Source organism: Phoxinus phoxinus, assembly GCF_949152265.1.
Source record: "Phoxinus phoxinus genome assembly, chromosome: 3".
NCBI classification, from domain to species: Eukaryota; Metazoa; Chordata; class Actinopteri; order Cypriniformes; family Leuciscidae; genus Phoxinus; species Phoxinus phoxinus.
In genome coordinates, this window is record NC_136878.1 from 24453947 (window position 1) to 24471830 (window position 17884).

The 17884-nt window shown below is 37.5% G+C and overlaps 1 protein-coding gene and 1 long non-coding RNA gene across 2 annotated transcripts; both read left to right on the top strand.

Moving 5' to 3' along the window:
* The first annotated feature begins 1806 nt into the window (after positions 1-1806).
* Positions 1807-17776, top strand: gltpd2b (glycolipid transfer protein domain containing 2b). Its single transcript, XM_079607017.1, has 4 exons — positions 1807-2307; positions 5212-5270; positions 6972-7144; positions 17000-17776. Exons 1-4 carry the CDS (start codon positions 2238-2240, stop codon positions 17637-17639), a joined length of 942 nt encoding a protein of 313 aa, XP_079463143.1. The 5' UTR covers positions 1807-2237; the 3' UTR covers positions 17640-17776.
* Positions 10047-16188, top strand: LOC306995423. Its single transcript, XR_013796848.1, has 3 exons — positions 10047-10400; positions 12102-12274; positions 16077-16188. It is a non-coding gene; the product is annotated as an uncharacterized lncRNA (long non-coding RNA).
* Positions 17777-17884: the final 108 nt, after the last annotated feature.

Consider the following 17884-nt stretch of genomic DNA (forward strand, 5'->3'; position numbering starts at 1 on the left):
TCATACTTTCCTATCATTGTTAAAAGGCAAAAGATATTCTTTAAACTGATGGCAGTTAAGCTCCATCCACAAAGAAATTGAGTTCAAGTCCCGGGTCATGTTTTTTTTTTTTTTTTTTTTTTTCATACTTTTGGGATTTTGACGACAGGTCCCGGGTCATCGTTTTTTTTTTTTCTCATACTTTTGGGATTTTGACGACAGGTCCCGGGTCATCTTTTTTTTTTTTCTCATACTTTTGGGATTTTGACGACAGGTCCCGGGTCATCGTTTTTTTTTTTTTTCATACTTTCCTATCATTGTTAAAAGGCAAAAGATATTCTTTAAACTGATGGCAGCTCCATCCACAAAAAAATTGAGTTCAAGTCCCGGGTCATCGTTTTTTTTTTCTCTCATACTTTTGGGATTTTGACGACAGGTCCCGGGTCATCGTTTTTTTTTTTTTTTCATACTTTCCTATCATTGTTAAAAGGCAAAATATATTCTTTAAACTGATGGCAGTTAAGCTCCATCCACAAAAAAATTGAGTTCAAGTCCCGGGTCATGTTTTTTTTTTTTCTCATACTTTTGGGATTTTGACGACAGGTCCCGGGTCATCGTTTTTTTTTTTTTTTTCATACTTTCCTATCATGGTTAAAAGGCAAAATATATTGTTTAAACTGATGGCAGAGCTCCATCCACAAAAAAATTGAGTTCAAGTCCCGGGTCATGTTATTTTTTTTATTTTTTTTTCATACTTTTGGGATTTTGACGACAGGTCCCGGGTCCCGGCCCACACCCACTTGTTTACATGCCGTTGTATACATGTAATAAAAAAATCTGTTACGGTTGACATTTTCTACCTTGGTAACAATACCGTCATACCGCCCAGCCCTAGTCTGAACGTTGTTCCGTTTTATTCATTACTGTCAGCTTTCACAGCAATACTGGTGATTGGTGAATGAGCAAAATAAAATATATTTGTAATTTTTTTTACTAAATTATGTGAGAATCATGTTCAATCTGATTTCAATGACATAGCTTTGAATGTCAAATTTGTCTTGACTTTTAATACATCACCTTAGAGAATAATAATTTAATCATGAGCAGGGAAATAACATTGATAATCTTTAGCGTGTGAATTAATGATAGCTTTGATAAGATAATGTCACCCTTGATGAGTGACTGTTTGTTTTTGTGTAAATTAACTGAGGTCTATAAATTATAACGGATGACTTTGGGTAGACTACAAATGCCTACAGTCATACTTAGTCTGCCAAACTGGGGCATTAAAATTCATCAACATTCAAACCAGTGTGGTGAGGTTATTAGGGCATGACAGCTTTTTGAAAGGTGCTCACTGACATTTCAGGTCAGAGTGACTGTCCAGTGTTGACTTGATTAACATTGGTTTAATTGCATGACAATGCCATTCTAAATTTACAAACATCATGGTCTCTTTGAAAAGTGTGTCAGCTTCACTGAAAGGATACAAATTTATGAATTTAAGGTAATTAAAGAATAAAAACCAACAACATTATTTAGCTGCCTAACCAGAACATTTGAATGTGACTCATTTGAATTCAACATTTGAATGGGACATTTGAATCTTTCAAACAGTCCTTATTTTCTGTCGAAGAAAGAAATCTCTCCCCCCCCCCCCCTCTCTCTTTCGTCAAGAGATGCACATATTGGACAAATGAAAACCAGGATCTTCCCTTGCAGATTTACGAATTTCACAATTTATTTGTGACACGCATTGTACAAGTGTGTAGCGCCTGCACGTGTTGGTGTAAAGGTTACTACAGTTTGCTTAAGGCTTGCCTAATAAGGAGTGATTTGTTGTTCCTGACTAATCTATGGACTCTCAGATTGAGCAACATCATTGGAGACTGACAATACAGAGAGAGCAGGACAGGAGATGAGAGAAAGAAAAACAACATAATGAGAAAAAAACAACTTCGCATACGTTAGGCTCGTGGACTAAACTGGAGATGCAGAAAGAGAGGAGTAACACAAAACAGGAAGTTACATAGAATTTGCATCTGGAGTAGTGTAAAAACACGAGAGTAAGGATTTGCCAGGCAATTTGAGTTTGAGCGAACATTGAAACTCATTTAAAAACAAACTGTGTACGAGAAGAAAGGTACTGAGTGTGGTGGTGGTGTAGAGATGCTGAGGAGAGAGTGTGAGTGAATAGACCGAGAAGGAAAGAGAGGCCACCCGACGAGACGCAGCGGAGAGGAGGACAGTGGATCATTATGGGAGTCAAATTCAGGGCTTGTGTTGCTATTGTCTTCATCCTCCTTTTGCTTGGCTCCATGTGGCTACGTAAGTTTTTCCATATTTTTTTCTGATTTGTTCTTCAGCAGACTCAATGTAATATATTTGGTGCATGTACAATTGGTTTAAAGGCCAGATTTTATTGCACACTAAAGTGGTGGGGTCAGGTTAATATATATATATTTTTTGAAGTATTGTTTTCTTATTTTCATTTTAACGAAGCTTGTAATTACATCAATATCAGTTTTGTTGAAATTGAGTTATAGGCTACTTGTCCCTCTGTATAGCTGTTACAGCAGAGCTGATTGACCATCACACTGTAAAGGATTTCCACCTTTCAACTGAAAAACTTAAGTTCAGCAGCTACCTTCAATTTTTGAGTATAATCAAATTGGCTTTTTTTCAAGTAATTTCAACTTAAATTATATTAAGATGACTTAAATTGAGTTGAATCTTGTATAACAAGTTGAAATTGCAAAAATTATTTTAATGTTAATGTAAACACATATTTTGTCATGACTTCATCATGATCATATTTTTTTACAGTGCACTCATCAATAAACAGACGCTGATGAAATATTTTATCTTATTTTGTATTTTAAATATGTGTACAGTTCATGAAAGAAGTAGCTGCAGTGTTTCCCATACTGATTTATCTGTGGTGGCTCGCCACAATATCAACATTGACCACCACAAATAATTGTCTGTGCTTCCCATTCATTAACTAGACTGTGGCAGCCAGAAAGTATATTTAAACTTCCCATAAAAACAAAAGGTCTTTAATGTCGTGTTTTGCACCATTGCTGTCGAACAAACTAAAATCAAAGCGTGATACGGCTATGTGTCCTTATCAAAAGTCTGACTGCACTGTGCAAAGAGAAGTGCGCACTTCACTCCGCGATCAGGTCTGCGTCTCAGTTCAAAGTCAATGAATGCAGTGAACTCGATCTGTGCATGTGCTGGGTTTAGCATGCATTTAGGAATGCAGTTACGCATTATTTTCTCATTTGTATAGTTGACAATTTCAGCCTTTCACTAGATTTGTAATGAGACGTGTTTATGAGTTGTTTCCCACTAAAATAAAAGCTCGACTGCAGTTTCCGTCAAAATAAAAGCTCACAGGTTAAGCTCTTCTCTTGCATGTATAGAAATTATGACAAAACTAATCATGAAATTTTCATTTATTTTTCAGTGCATTTGTTTTACAATATATGGCTATTACTGTCATAGGAATAATATTATATTTATTATTAGTAGTAGTATTATGTAGTGTAATGTAGACTGATAGGTATCAAAGTCCCCTTTGAGTTCAGGTACAGTCAATGCACTGACTTTGTTTAATTTACACACTGAATATGGTTTGGAGCTCTATTTTCAACTTTCAAAGTGCACCAGATTTATGAATTTAACTTTAAAATATAAAAAATATTGTTAAGTCTGATCTTTTAATGATCGATCATGAAATTATTTAGTTCTCAAGTTCAACTCACCGGTTGAGTCCAACAAAGTCAGTCTCAGAGATGATTTTGTTTTCCATGAAAAGAAAAGTAGCCTAAGTATGTTTAAAACGGCATAAGGATGAGTAAAATATTACTTTTACTCATTTTTTGTTTTGTATTATTATTTTGGAGGTAACTTCTCCTTTAATATTCAGATAAATATTTACAATTGATTTATGATTAGTTATCTCATGTAAGTCAGTGATACAGTTTATAGACCTCTAGGATAGGGATGGGCATTTTTGTCAACATTTTCTTATTTTGATCATTGACAGGTCTCAAAAAACAAGTAGGCCTACTCGAGTACTGCTCGAAGAGCGGGTGTGTCCGTCATAAAAATGAAAATATTTTATGACTATTAACTAAAATTAATGTTGACAAATAAAATGACATGAAGACATGTCTCTATTAAAACATGAACGTGTCTCACTGCTAGATAATGATAAATCAATGTTATCGGAAAAGAAACACCTAAAAGGAATAGCTGCTTGGGGTACCCTAACAGTGCGCAGCGCAGATACACGGGTAAAGCACAGATAGCATGTATATTGGTGCTGCACATATTGCACTTTTTTTTTTTCATGATAGAAAGTGATTCGTCATCACTGCGCGTTTTTGCACAATAATGATAAACAACTTAAACAGGTTTACTGTTAAAAAATGAGAACAAACCACTGCTGCATTATTAATATCATCAATGATTTTGAAAAAGAAATAGCCCATCTAAAAGGAATATGACTGTCTCAAATAACTCAATCATAGTCAATAATGTCGGACATTGCATTTGAGCTGAAACTGAAGAGAGAATAAACACCGGGTGGTAAACTGCAGCTTTAGCTGGTTATTAAACTCAATCAAACGCATATTATATTTGAGATTATTCAGATATAGACATCATAAAAGTAATCTTTTAACTTGCATCTGCACAAAAGGACGTGAATGTGCACATGATCTTGATCGTGCTAGTCTGATGTGTAACTCTTGTTGTGGACACGCGCTTCCATTAACAGCGTGCTGTAAAAACTAAAGCACAGAGAATTTACAGCATTCTATTACAATCGTGTTCTCATCATGATGTTTTGTTTTGTATATGATAGATTGGCGCTGCACATTTTGCACTTAAGTATATGTCATGATTATAGTGATTCCAGGCATCACTGCAGGGCGCGCTTTCCAATCCAGTTTCAGTTTATTCCGCCGGTCTGGAAGGCGTGCTGTCTAACGCTAACAAATCAGACCACAGGAACCACCACAAATGCTGCAATAACCAATCAGAAAAAAAAGAGAAATATGGCCTATATTTTTGTAAGTCAGGCCGATCCTCGTTTTCATGACTGATCATCGCAGTCACGTACGAGTTTGCCCATCCCTACTCCTGGATGTGTTTCTGTGGGAGTCTAATTAATTTGCACTCTGTGAAACTGTGATATTTATCCTCTGCCTCTCATTGTAGATGGGAACCTGGAGCAACACTGGGATACTTGTTCGATAGCTTATAGCCTAAAAAACAAGGTAAGAATGGTAAAATATACGTAATATATGCAGGGGCGTGTCTAGAGGGGGGGCACGGGGTGGCACCGGCCCCCCCTGGAATATGATTGGCCCCCCCTGGTGCCCCCCCTCCAATCTCATTGGGTTAGATTTGCTGTCAACCTAAAAATGCCCACCGCACCATTGGACCAGAGCGCTGTCAATCACTGTTTGATTTGAGACTCGCGCGAACGCGAAGAAGAAGTGATCACAGTTGCGCGTTTTTAAATCAGGAGGGAGCGCTGTCAATCACTGCTTGATTTTGAGACTCGCGCGAAGAGGAAGCATAGTTGCGCGTTTTTAAAACAGGAGGAAAGTATGTAAGTTACACACTAAATATATTTTGAAATATCGAAGCTACAAGCCCAGTGTGAATTCCCGCACGACGCTGCAGTTAACAGTCATAAAGTGCGAGATAAGATTTAAATAGCTAAACTAAACAGCTATTTTAGATAGAAGTTTTAAACGAACAAACAATCAGTATGAAAAGTATCCAAAGCTCAGCTTTGGGAAAGGAAATATAGCTACAGGTCAGCATACTGTGCCCAGGATGAGACCATAACATTTTACAATGTATTTCTATTTAACACCGATATACTGTATGTGTTTTCCCGCTAATTACAGTGGATATAAGCGCAATTAAATAACACAATCACCTATTAAACATATTTCCATTATTATTGTATAAATATAGGCTAGGCTATATTTGTGTACCTCAAATGTGTATAAGTATTGGAATAACAAAGACGGAATGGAATTGAAAAGCTGTAGTTATCCAATGTTTTTGCCTTAAAACACCTTAAAATGCACATGTGTAGATCAAGAAAGACAAAAAATCCTCAGGGGGGCATGCCCCCGAACCCCCCTAGTAAGATCACTTTTGAGACCTCAGTAGGCTATTTAGAAAACTCTGCATACCATTTGTGCAAAAATATTTCAGTACCCGCTCCCTCATTAACTTCCAGTCCAAATATCTCAAAATTCTTAAATCAAGATGCATTTACTAGAGGAGTAAAATTACATAAGATATTAAGTCTTGTTTTCTGGGGAAATAAATCAAAATTAAGTGAGTTTTTGCTTAAAACAAGCAAAATTATCTGCCAATGGGGTAAGTTTTCTTAAGACTTAAGAAATTATTAAGATATTAAGACTTAATATCTTATGTAATTTTACTCCTCTAGTAAATGCATCTTGATTTAAGAATTTTGAGATATTTGGACTGGAAACAAGACTAAAATACTAAGTAAGAAAGGCATTTTTTTTACAGTGGAAAATTATTTCCCTTATAAGGGGTCCCTGGCTCCAAAAAGTTTGAGAACCCCTAATCCATGCAAAAAAGAAAAATGTAATACCATCTATATTAGAGCACGTGGCATTGCACAAGATTTTGGTGATCATGCTTAATATTTTCTAAACCAGTATTTATTTTCAGTTGAATTTTCTGATTGGCCCCCCCTGACTGGTTCTTGGTCCCCCCTGTGCCCCCCCATTTAAAATATCCTGGAATCGCCCCTGAATATATGTCAAATAGAGAACACAATATAACACGAAGCTGTCAGTTATTTTCAGCTTGTACGTGATAACAGGAACTTTGCCCATTTATTGTAAACTCATCTTATTGCACCACTCTCCTTAGAAATCTGTCCCTCTTACCTCTCGTTTCCACCTCTTGTCTTTTCTCAGGCTCCGTCTTTGGCTATAGTTAATAGTTCAGATAAAGGTGAGGCTCCACTGAGGGCGTGTCCTGGTCAGAGGTTTCAAATTGCCGATTTGCTGGCTCACCTGCAGGAAGCACCAGTCTCGGCCAATGATGTGCTGCTAAAGCCGTACCTAGCAAGCTGGGATGAGCTTATCAGGTAGGTTAAGGGACATAATCCCATCATATAGCAGGTTATGCTAACCTACATATTCCAAAGATATAACATATGAGCAGCACGATCAAGAACACTAACTTCGATAAACAAGTTAATACTGAATAACTTATATTTTAGACAAATCATTTTGTGCATTTTATTTTACCAACAACTAGCAAAGCAAGAATGAACCATTACGCGTCTCCGAGCAACGTACATTAGTGGTGTTTCGTTCCAGAATGAACAACTCGGTTAAATGAATCACTCAAAAGTCACTTGTCGCCACCAACTGGATTACTAATGTAACTGTAATAAAGAGTTACTAGCTGTGTCTAAAAAGCAAAAGTAGTTACTACATTTGAAGAACTTGCCTCTATACTATTAAAAAAGTATGTATTATATAGCTAGTATGAGTATAATTGGGTGTCTCAATGTCATGTGACAATGCGTCTGTTTTCATTTTAACGAAGCTTGTAATTACATCAATATCAGTTTTGTTGAAATTGAGTTATAGGCTACTTGTCCCTCTGTATAGCTGTTACAGCAGAGCTGATTGACCATCACACTGTAAAGGATTTCCACCTTTCAACTGAAAAACTTAAGTTCAGCAGCTACCTTCAATTTTTGAGTATAATCAAATTGGCTTTTTTTCAAGTAATTTCAACTTAAATTATATTAAGATGACTTAAATTGAGTTGAATCTTGTATAACAAGTTGAAATTGCAAAAATTATTTTAATGTTAATGTAAACACATATTTTGTCATGACTTCATCATGATCATATTTTTTTACAGTGCACTCATCAATAAACAGACGCTGATGAAATATTTTATCTTATTTTGTATTTTAAATATGTGTACAGTTCATGAAAGAAGTAGCTGCAGTGTTTCCCATACTGATTTATCTGTGGTGGCTCGCCACAATATCAACATTGACCACCACAAATAATTGTCTGTGCTTCCCATTCATTAACTAGACTGTGGCAGCCAGAAAGTATATTTAAACTTCCCATAAAAACAAAAGGTCTTTAATGTCGTGTTTTGCACCATTGCTGTCGAACAAACTAAAATCAAAGCGTGATACGGCTATGTGTCCTTATCAAAAGTCTGACTGCACTGTGCAAAGAGAAGTGCGCACTTCACTCCGCGATCAGGTCTGCGTCTCAGTTCAAAGTCAATGAATGCAGTGAACTCGATCTGTGCATGTGCTGGGTTTAGCATGCATTTAGGAATGCAGTTACGCATTATTTTCTCATTTGTATAGTTGACAATTTCAGCCTTTCACTAGATTTGTAATGAGACGTGTTTATGAGTTGTTTCCCACTAAAATAAAAGCTCGACTGCAGTTTCCGTCAAAATAAAAGCTCACAGGTTAAGCTCTTCTCTTGCATGTATAGAAATTATGACAAAACTAATCATGAAATTTTCATTTATTTTTCAGTGCATTTGTTTTACAATATATGGCTATTACTGTCATAGGAATAATATTATATTTATTATTAGTAGTAGTATTATGTAGTGTAATGTAGACTGATAGGTATCAAAGTCCCCTTTGAGTTCAGGTACAGTCAATGCACTGACTTTGTTTAATTTACACACTGAATATGGTTTGGAGCTCTATTTTCAACTTTCAAAGTGCACCAGATTTATGAATTTAACTTTAAAATATAAAAAATATTGTTAAGTCTGATCTTTTAATGATCGATCATGAAATTATTTAGTTCTCAAGTTCAACTCACCGGTTGAGTCCAACAAAGTCAGTCTCAGAGATGATTTTGTTTTCCATGAAAAGAAAAGTAGCCTAAGTATGTTTAAAACGGCATAAGGATGAGTAAAATATTACTTTTACTCATTTTTTGTTTTGTATTATTATTTTGGAGGTAACTTCTCCTTTAATATTCAGATAAATATTTACAATTGATTTATGATTAGTTATCTCATGTAAGTCAGTGATACAGTTTATAGACCTCTAGGATAGGGATGGGCATTTTTGTCAACATTTTCTTATTTTGATCATTGACAGGTCTCAAAAAACAAGTAGGCCTACTCGAGTACTGCTCGAAGAGCGGGTGTGTCCGTCATAAAAATGAAAATATTTTATGACTATTAACTAAAATTAATGTTGACAAATAAAATGACATGAAGACATGTCTCTATTAAAACATGAACGTGTCTCACTGCTAGATAATGATAAATCAATGTTATCGGAAAAGAAACACCTAAAAGGAATAGCTGCTTGGGGTACCCTAACAGTGCGCAGCGCAGATACACGGGTAAAGCACAGATAGCATGTATATTGGTGCTGCACATATTGCACTTTTTTTTTTTCATGATAGAAAGTGATTCGTCATCACTGCGCGTTTTTGCACAATAATGATAAACAACTTAAACAGGTTTACTGTTAAAAAATGAGAACAAACCACTGCTGCATTATTAATATCATCAATGATTTTGAAAAAGAAATAGCCCATCTAAAAGGAATATGACTGTCTCAAATAACTCAATCATAGTCAATAATGTCGGACATTGCATTTGAGCTGAAACTGAAGAGAGAATAAACACCGGGTGGTAAACTGCAGCTTTAGCTGGTTATTAAACTCAATCAAACGCATATTATATTTGAGATTATTCAGATATAGACATCATAAAAGTAATCTTTTAACTTGCATCTGCACAAAAGGACGTGAATGTGCACATGATCTTGATCGTGCTAGTCTGATGTGTAACTCTTGTTGTGGACACGCGCTTCCATTAACAGCGTGCTGTAAAAACTAAAGCACAGAGAATTTACAGCATTCTATTACAATCGTGTTCTCATCATGATGTTTTGTTTTGTATATGATAGATTGGCGCTGCACATTTTGCACTTAAGTATATGTCATGATTATAGTGATTCCAGGCATCACTGCAGGGCGCGCTTTCCAATCCAGTTTCAGTTTATTCCGCCGGTCTGGAAGGCGTGCTGTCTAACGCTAACAAATCAGACCACAGGAACCACCACAAATGCTGCAATAACCAATCAGAAAAAAAAGAGAAATATGGCCTATATTTTTGTAAGTCAGGCCGATCCTCGTTTTCATGACTGATCATCGCAGTCACGTACGAGTTTGCCCATCCCTACTCCTGGATGTGTTTCTGTGGGAGTCTAATTAATTTGCACTCTGTGAAACTGTGATATTTATCCTCTGCCTCTCATTGTAGATGGGAACCTGGAGCAACACTGGGATACTTGTTCGATAGCTTATAGCCTAAAAAACAAGGTAAGAATGGTAAAATATACGTAATATATGCAGGGGCGTGTCTAGAGGGGGGGCACGGGGTGGCACCGGCCCCCCCTGGAATATGATTGGCCCCCCCTGGTGCCCCCCCTCCAATCTCATTGGGTTAGATTTGCTGTCAACCTAAAAATGCCCACCGCACCATTGGACCAGAGCGCTGTCAATCACTGTTTGATTTGAGACTCGCGCGAACGCGAAGAAGAAGTGATCACAGTTGCGCGTTTTTAAATCAGGAGGGAGCGCTGTCAATCACTGCTTGATTTTGAGACTCGCGCGAAGAGGAAGCATAGTTGCGCGTTTTTAAAACAGGAGGAAAGTATGTAAGTTACACACTAAATATATTTTGAAATATCGAAGCTACAAGCCCAGTGTGAATTCCCGCACGACGCTGCAGTTAACAGTCATAAAGTGCGAGATAAGATTTAAATAGCTAAACTAAACAGCTATTTTAGATAGAAGTTTTAAACGAACAAACAATCAGTATGAAAAGTATCCAAAGCTCAGCTTTGGGAAAGGAAATATAGCTACAGGTCAGCATACTGTGCCCAGGATGAGACCATAACATTTTACAATGTATTTCTATTTAACACCGATATACTGTATGTGTTTTCCCGCTAATTACAGTGGATATAAGCGCAATTAAATAACACAATCACCTATTAAACATATTTCCATTATTATTGTATAAATATAGGCTAGGCTATATTTGTGTACCTCAAATGTGTATAAGTATTGGAATAACAAAGACGGAATGGAATTGAAAAGCTGTAGTTATCCAATGTTTTTGCCTTAAAACACCTTAAAATGCACATGTGTAGATCAAGAAAGACAAAAAATCCTCAGGGGGGCATGCCCCCGAACCCCCCTAGTAAGATCACTTTTGAGACCTCAGTAGGCTATTTAGAAAACTCTGCATACCATTTGTGCAAAAATATTTCAGTACCCGCTCCCTCATTAACTTCCAGTCCAAATATCTCAAAATTCTTAAATCAAGATGCATTTACTAGAGGAGTAAAATTACATAAGATATTAAGTCTTGTTTTCTGGGGAAATAAATCAAAATTAAGTGAGTTTTTGCTTAAAACAAGCAAAATTATCTGCCAATGGGGTAAGTTTTCTTAAGACTTAAGAAATTATTAAGATATTAAGACTTAATATCTTATGTAATTTTACTCCTCTAGTAAATGCATCTTGATTTAAGAATTTTGAGATATTTGGACTGGAAACAAGACTAAAATACTAAGTAAGAAAGGCATTTTTTTTACAGTGGAAAATTATTTCCCTTATAAGGGGTCCCTGGCTCCAAAAAGTTTGAGAACCCCTAATCCATGCAAAAAAGAAAAATGTAATACCATCTATATTAGAGCACGTGGCATTGCACAAGATTTTGGTGATCATGCTTAATATTTTCTAAACCAGTATTTATTTTCAGTTGAATTTTCTGATTGGCCCCCCCTGACTGGTTCTTGGTCCCCCCTGTGCCCCCCCATTTAAAATATCCTGGAATCGCCCCTGAATATATGTCAAATAGAGAACACAATATAACACGAAGCTGTCAGTTATTTTCAGCTTGTACGTGATAACAGGAACTTTGCCCATTTATTGTAAACTCATCTTATTGCACCACTCTCCTTAGAAATCTGTCCCTCTTACCTCTCGTTTCCACCTCTTGTCTTTTCTCAGGCTCCGTCTTTGGCTATAGTTAATAGTTCAGATAAAGGTGAGGCTCCACTGAGGGCGTGTCCTGGTCAGAGGTTTCAAATTGCCGATTTGCTGGCTCACCTGCAGGAAGCACCAGTCTCGGCCAATGATGTGCTGCTAAAGCCGTACCTAGCAAGCTGGGATGAGCTTATCAGGTAGGTTAAGGGACATAATCCCATCATATAGCAGGTTATGCTAACCTACATATTCCAAAGATATAACATATGAGCAGCACGATCAAGAACACTAACTTCGATAAACAAGTTAATACTGAATAACTTATATTTTAGACAAATCATTTTGTGCATTTTATTTTACCAACAACTAGCAAAGCAAGAATGAACCATTACGCGTCTCCGAGCAACGTACATTAGTGGTGTTTCGTTCCAGAATGAACAACTCGGTTAAATGAATCACTCAAAAGTCACTTGTCGCCACCAACTGGATTACTAATGTAACTGTAATAAAGAGTTACTAGCTGTGTCTAAAAAGCAAAAGTAGTTACTACATTTGAAGAACTTGCCTCTATACTATTAAAAAAGTATGTATTATATAGCTAGTATGAGTATAATTGGGTGTCTCAATGTCATGTGACAATGCGTCTGTGTCAGTTGTCGCTTCACTGCCATTCACAACTCTTCTCCCATGGCCTCATGGAATAGTGTACATCAGATGCAAGCTTCAGAATCTCGCCAGACGTAGTAGGTCATATGGGTACTTTTCACCTAATGTTTTATGAATAGGCTACTATTGGCCTAGTTCTGTCCCAAATGTCACATTAAACCAGGGCTTCTCAACTTTGGTTGAGAGGTTCACTTTCCTGTGGAGTTTAGCTCCAACCTTGATAAAACTCACCTACCTGCAACTTTCTAGTAATCCCTAAGTCCTTGATTACTAGGACGCTATATGCGAAACGTGTTGTTCGCTTTAAATAAAACAAAAGAGTAAAGTCAACAGTAGAGATGTTCCGATACCCTTTTTCCCTTCCCGATACCTGGACTCAGAGTATCGGCCGATACCGAGTACCAATCCGTTACCTGGGTGTGTCTATACAGCTGCAATTCATACTAGCCCTGTATGAATTGATATAATTATTTTATGGTGTGCTTCAGACTTATCCCTTAATAAAACGTGAACAAAAACATACAGTGAACTAGAGTGTTTTTATTATCTGACATACATTTCACAGCAATATAATATTTAATTATTATTATTATTTAAGTAAAAAAGAACTTCAAATGCAGCCACACATCTAATATTGTAAACTGAAAAAGGTATTTTAGTTTTACAGTATAACTATAAAAAAAGTGCAACAAATAATTCTAGGAATCTAAAAAATTATATATGATTAATAGGGGTGTAACGGTTCACAAAATTCACGGTTCGGTTCGATACGATACACTGGTGTCACGGTTCAGGACGTTTTCGATACAGCAAAAAGAAAGAAATGCCAGAGAAATTTCCTTGATTTACTTAATTTTTATTAAAACTAACATCATAAAGTATGGTAATTTTTTATTTTGAGCAATGATGGAGCTATACTTGACATATAAAACAAAAACCGCTCCTTATAAAAAATAAATAAATGTAATATTGTAGTAGTTATAAACAAAGGTTTATTTTATTTCAGATTAACAGTTGAGGGCAGCAATTTTATTCATAATGTCAAAATAAAACTGACGTAACTTTACTTGAAAGCACAATGTTTCTTCCTGGTTTCCAAGTCAGCGCTGTTTGATCCGTTAATAACGGAGAAATATGAATGATTCTCACTAGATCTCGCAGCGATTTACTTCAGTGGCGAATTCACATGCTTTCTTTACTGGATCTCTTAGGCTATGTTTACACAGAAACGATCTGAAGAGAAAACGCAAAAGTGGCGTTGCGTTATCACTTTTTATTCTGCGTTTAGATGAGCATTATGAGGGGGAAATTTGCGTGCATATGGTGACGCAAAAGTGTGTGAAATTCGATGTAGTGTGCACTCCAGGTGGCTAGGTGGCAATGTGAAGCACTGAAAGTGAAAGAGCCGCTGACACTGTTTTTCATGTTTAATATGGTAAAGCTGCTGTTTTAACCCTCGGTGCTCTTTGCGTGTCGCTCAGAATTATTATTATTTTTGTCAATGAAATTAATGCTATATTTTAGTTTGATAATGTTTTGTTATTTTCTTGTACTGGTGCATGCCTGTGACGTAAACGCGTACGCGACGCCTTCACTGTCTAGCAGAATTTTGCGTTTTTACCCTTTAGACGGGAACGCGATGGTGGAGCGTTTTTAAGATTTCCACTCTGGAGGGTGGTTTTACTTTTTTTGCGGTTTTAAGCCCCAAAAACGTCGTCGCCGTTTAAACGAAAGGCACATCCGATAATTTTTTTTTTACGTTTTCACCCGCGAGCGTTCTCGTGTAAACAGGGCCTTAGTGCTGTGTAGTAACAGTGTCGCTTGATCAAGATGGATCAAGAGCGGCTTGCGCTGCATTTGTCCAAACTGATAAATGGTTCGTGAAGCACAAAATAACGAGTAGTGCAGTTTGTTCCGCTTTCATTACGTTTGCCATTTGATGTTGGACGCCAGTGTCTCTTTTTACATTGAGCGCGCTTGCCGTGCGCCTACATTTGAAATAACAAAATTTTGGTCAATGATATTGAAGTTGCTAATACTTGTGCCACCCCTCGAAATTGCAGTATGGCATATGAGACATGTCGCCGTTTTACTGGCTGGTTGGTCCAGTCTGAAATACTCACTGCCAAACAGCGGACATACTGCTAGCGTGCGTTTTCATTTATTCTTCGCTGCTCTAAACAGTCGGTTGCTTGTGGCAACAGCACAACTTCCTGTGTTGCCACAAGCAACCACTGCAGCGTTAAGCAAAGCTAGTGTGCACAACTAGGTATTGTTTAATAAAATGGTATCGGATCGGTACATGGGTAGATACTCGCCGATACCGATGCCAGAAAACTTTGCATGAAAGTGATCCTTGAGGGTCAGAGCTGAGAACTCCTGTACTATACACTATGCACTTCATGCATCCATCTATTGAATGAATTGATACGGTTATTTTGTCATCCAGCATCGGTGTCTGATAGCTGTAAGGAAAGCTGCCACAATGCATGAAGTGTCAAATTGACCCTTCGCAGGGAGCTTGATTGACATGTGATCTGACCAATCATACTTCGCCATCCGCCATTTTGTCTGACAAAGCAGTCAGGAGAGTTAGTAGATTAACATGGGAGGATTTGAACTTGATAAATGAAGTGTACTGATGTCTTTCCGCGGTTAAAACAACATTCCTTCTTATGTTCATTCATGTTTATTTGATGCTATACATTAACTAGGAAGGAAGAGATGATCGGTTCACGAGCAACTTTAACTGATGCTCTACACCGATCTGTCAGACACATTAAAGAGCCACAAAACGGTATTTATTGTTTCAATTTCTTAAAAAAAATGACCAAATTTGAAAGTTGAGACTTTGTTTAATATCAAAAGTAACCTCGTCTGTCAGTTCAGGACAGAATGTATTTTTCACTGCGTGAGAACATGGTGTGCCGTGAGAGCGGCGTAGCTTGTCGGACATAGCAACAGTAACTAAAGGGGGCGGGTCTTTGCGAACGGTCAATTGCACACTAAATTCACTCTTAAAGGTACAATATGTAGGATTTTTGCATTAAAATATCCCAAAACCACTAGGCCAATGTTATATATTTTGTTTAGTTGCTTACTTGCTTAAAATGTCCCAAATTTTTCCAACTATTTGTAAATCGTGAGAAAATTGCGATTTTAACCGAGGAAACAGGGCGTGTGAGCAGGGGTGAGGGTGTCGCCAGTCAATGGCGTCATACCCTCGGTCTCCGCTCGTACTGCCATAGTAACCATAGCGACAGACGTGGACAACTGGATTATGCCTAGCAGGACGCTCACGCTGTTGTTGTTTTGTTCAACCATGGCAAGCAGACTTTGAGACAAAAAGAGGACTAAAACAAAGATCAACATCTTTCGAGATGCCGAGAGCTCCGCGACTAACTTCGACTTGACAGAGACGCGAGTGTTGCATTTACTTTATTAGACAGGTGAGCAAATGTACATACAACTAATCAATGTTATTTAGTTCAACATATGAAATGTTAGAATATGATCCGTGTTATTTTAATGTTGATCTAGCTTACTGCTAGTCTCATATAGCCAACAAACAACCTAACTAACAACATTCAACACACTCAAATGCCGTTTAGTGTGATAGTGTAACTGTTAGAGCAAGTGAAACAGCGCTGCGTTACCTCACAAGTTTAATTTGTCTAATAAACTGACCTGTGTGAGTAGTAATTCAGCACTTGCGTGTAGTTCGGTAGAATGAAATGTTGCGTGTGGCGCTGGTATAGGCTACGTCTCTCATTAGCAATCGCGCCCTGCTTCATACCACAGTCATGTTAAAAGCATCACTCATCCATAAAAGATCCATCAGCTTGACGACAAGATCCATAATTCCGCTTAATGCTTTGCGTCATCAATATATGCCTCTGTTATTGTAAGAGGTTAGCGACCCCTGGCGGCAAAAAATCCTACATATTGTACCTTTAACTTTTTGGGTGAATTAAGTGTACCATCTGGGTATTTTAAGTGCTTTTTCTTTTGTGGAATTTCCACTGTAAACACACTACTTAAACTATTTATACTACAAAACGGAAGTATAAAATAGTGCATAAGTACATGAATTGGGACTCCCCATATGAATTCGGACATACTACATCACACCAACACCAACTGGCCATCAAATCCGAGAACTGCAACTCTCTGATAATAATATCATAAATAAAGTAGAAACAGGCATGTTCAAAATATCTCTCCTCTTTTTTCTCCTCTTCTCCTCTGCATTTAAGATTTTTGGAAGCCTTGGGGCCAATGGTGGGTCTAATTTCTCAAGAAATTGAGTCAAAAACCACCATCATCCGTGACCTGGCACAAAAAGCGGAAAAAGAGGCAGAGGAGAAAATGAAAGACAGAAAAAGAATGACCCAGCAAGGAGACACCGTCATAGTGTCATCTCATAACAGATCTTCTAGCTACTCTGAAATAAACCACAGCCTCTCATTTGGATACACATCTGTTCGGTCTATGATTAAATGGGAGTTGGAGAATGGTTTAGTGGACTTTCACCAGCAGACGAACTCAGGCTGCAGGACTCTTCTGCGCTTACACCGCGCACTGCTCTGGCTGCAAAACTTCCTGCAGGAACTAGGGAAGGATGCAACTGAAGGAGAGCGTCTACGTAGCCCTTCTGACCTCTGCAAAGAGACTTACCAGCGCACACTGGCCCAACATCACACCTGGTTTGTGAGAAAAGGAGCAGAGCTGGCCTTTCTTGCTATGCCTGAACGACCTTATTTCTACAAGTTGGTGTGTGTGGGAACGCAGGCAGAAGCCACTGTGGTGCTGAACAGGGTTGTGAGAGCGATAGAAGAAGTGTACAAGAGAAATGAAGTTGCTCTAAAGGAACACGGCATGCTGAATCTACCCTGAGTGTAGAAAGAGAGAGAGGGAAATAAGAATGGGACGAACCTAAAGAACAGGACACTAAAATACAAGACGAGAACTTTGAACCTTTATATGAAGACACAGCTGGATAAAAGGGGAAAAACAAGGCTTATTTTTTCCATCCTACTTGGTATGCTCAAAAAAAAAGGTCAGTTTTCTTAAAGGATTATTATGACAAAATTCATGACAACTTGGATTGGGCAATTTTGTATATATATATATATACACAC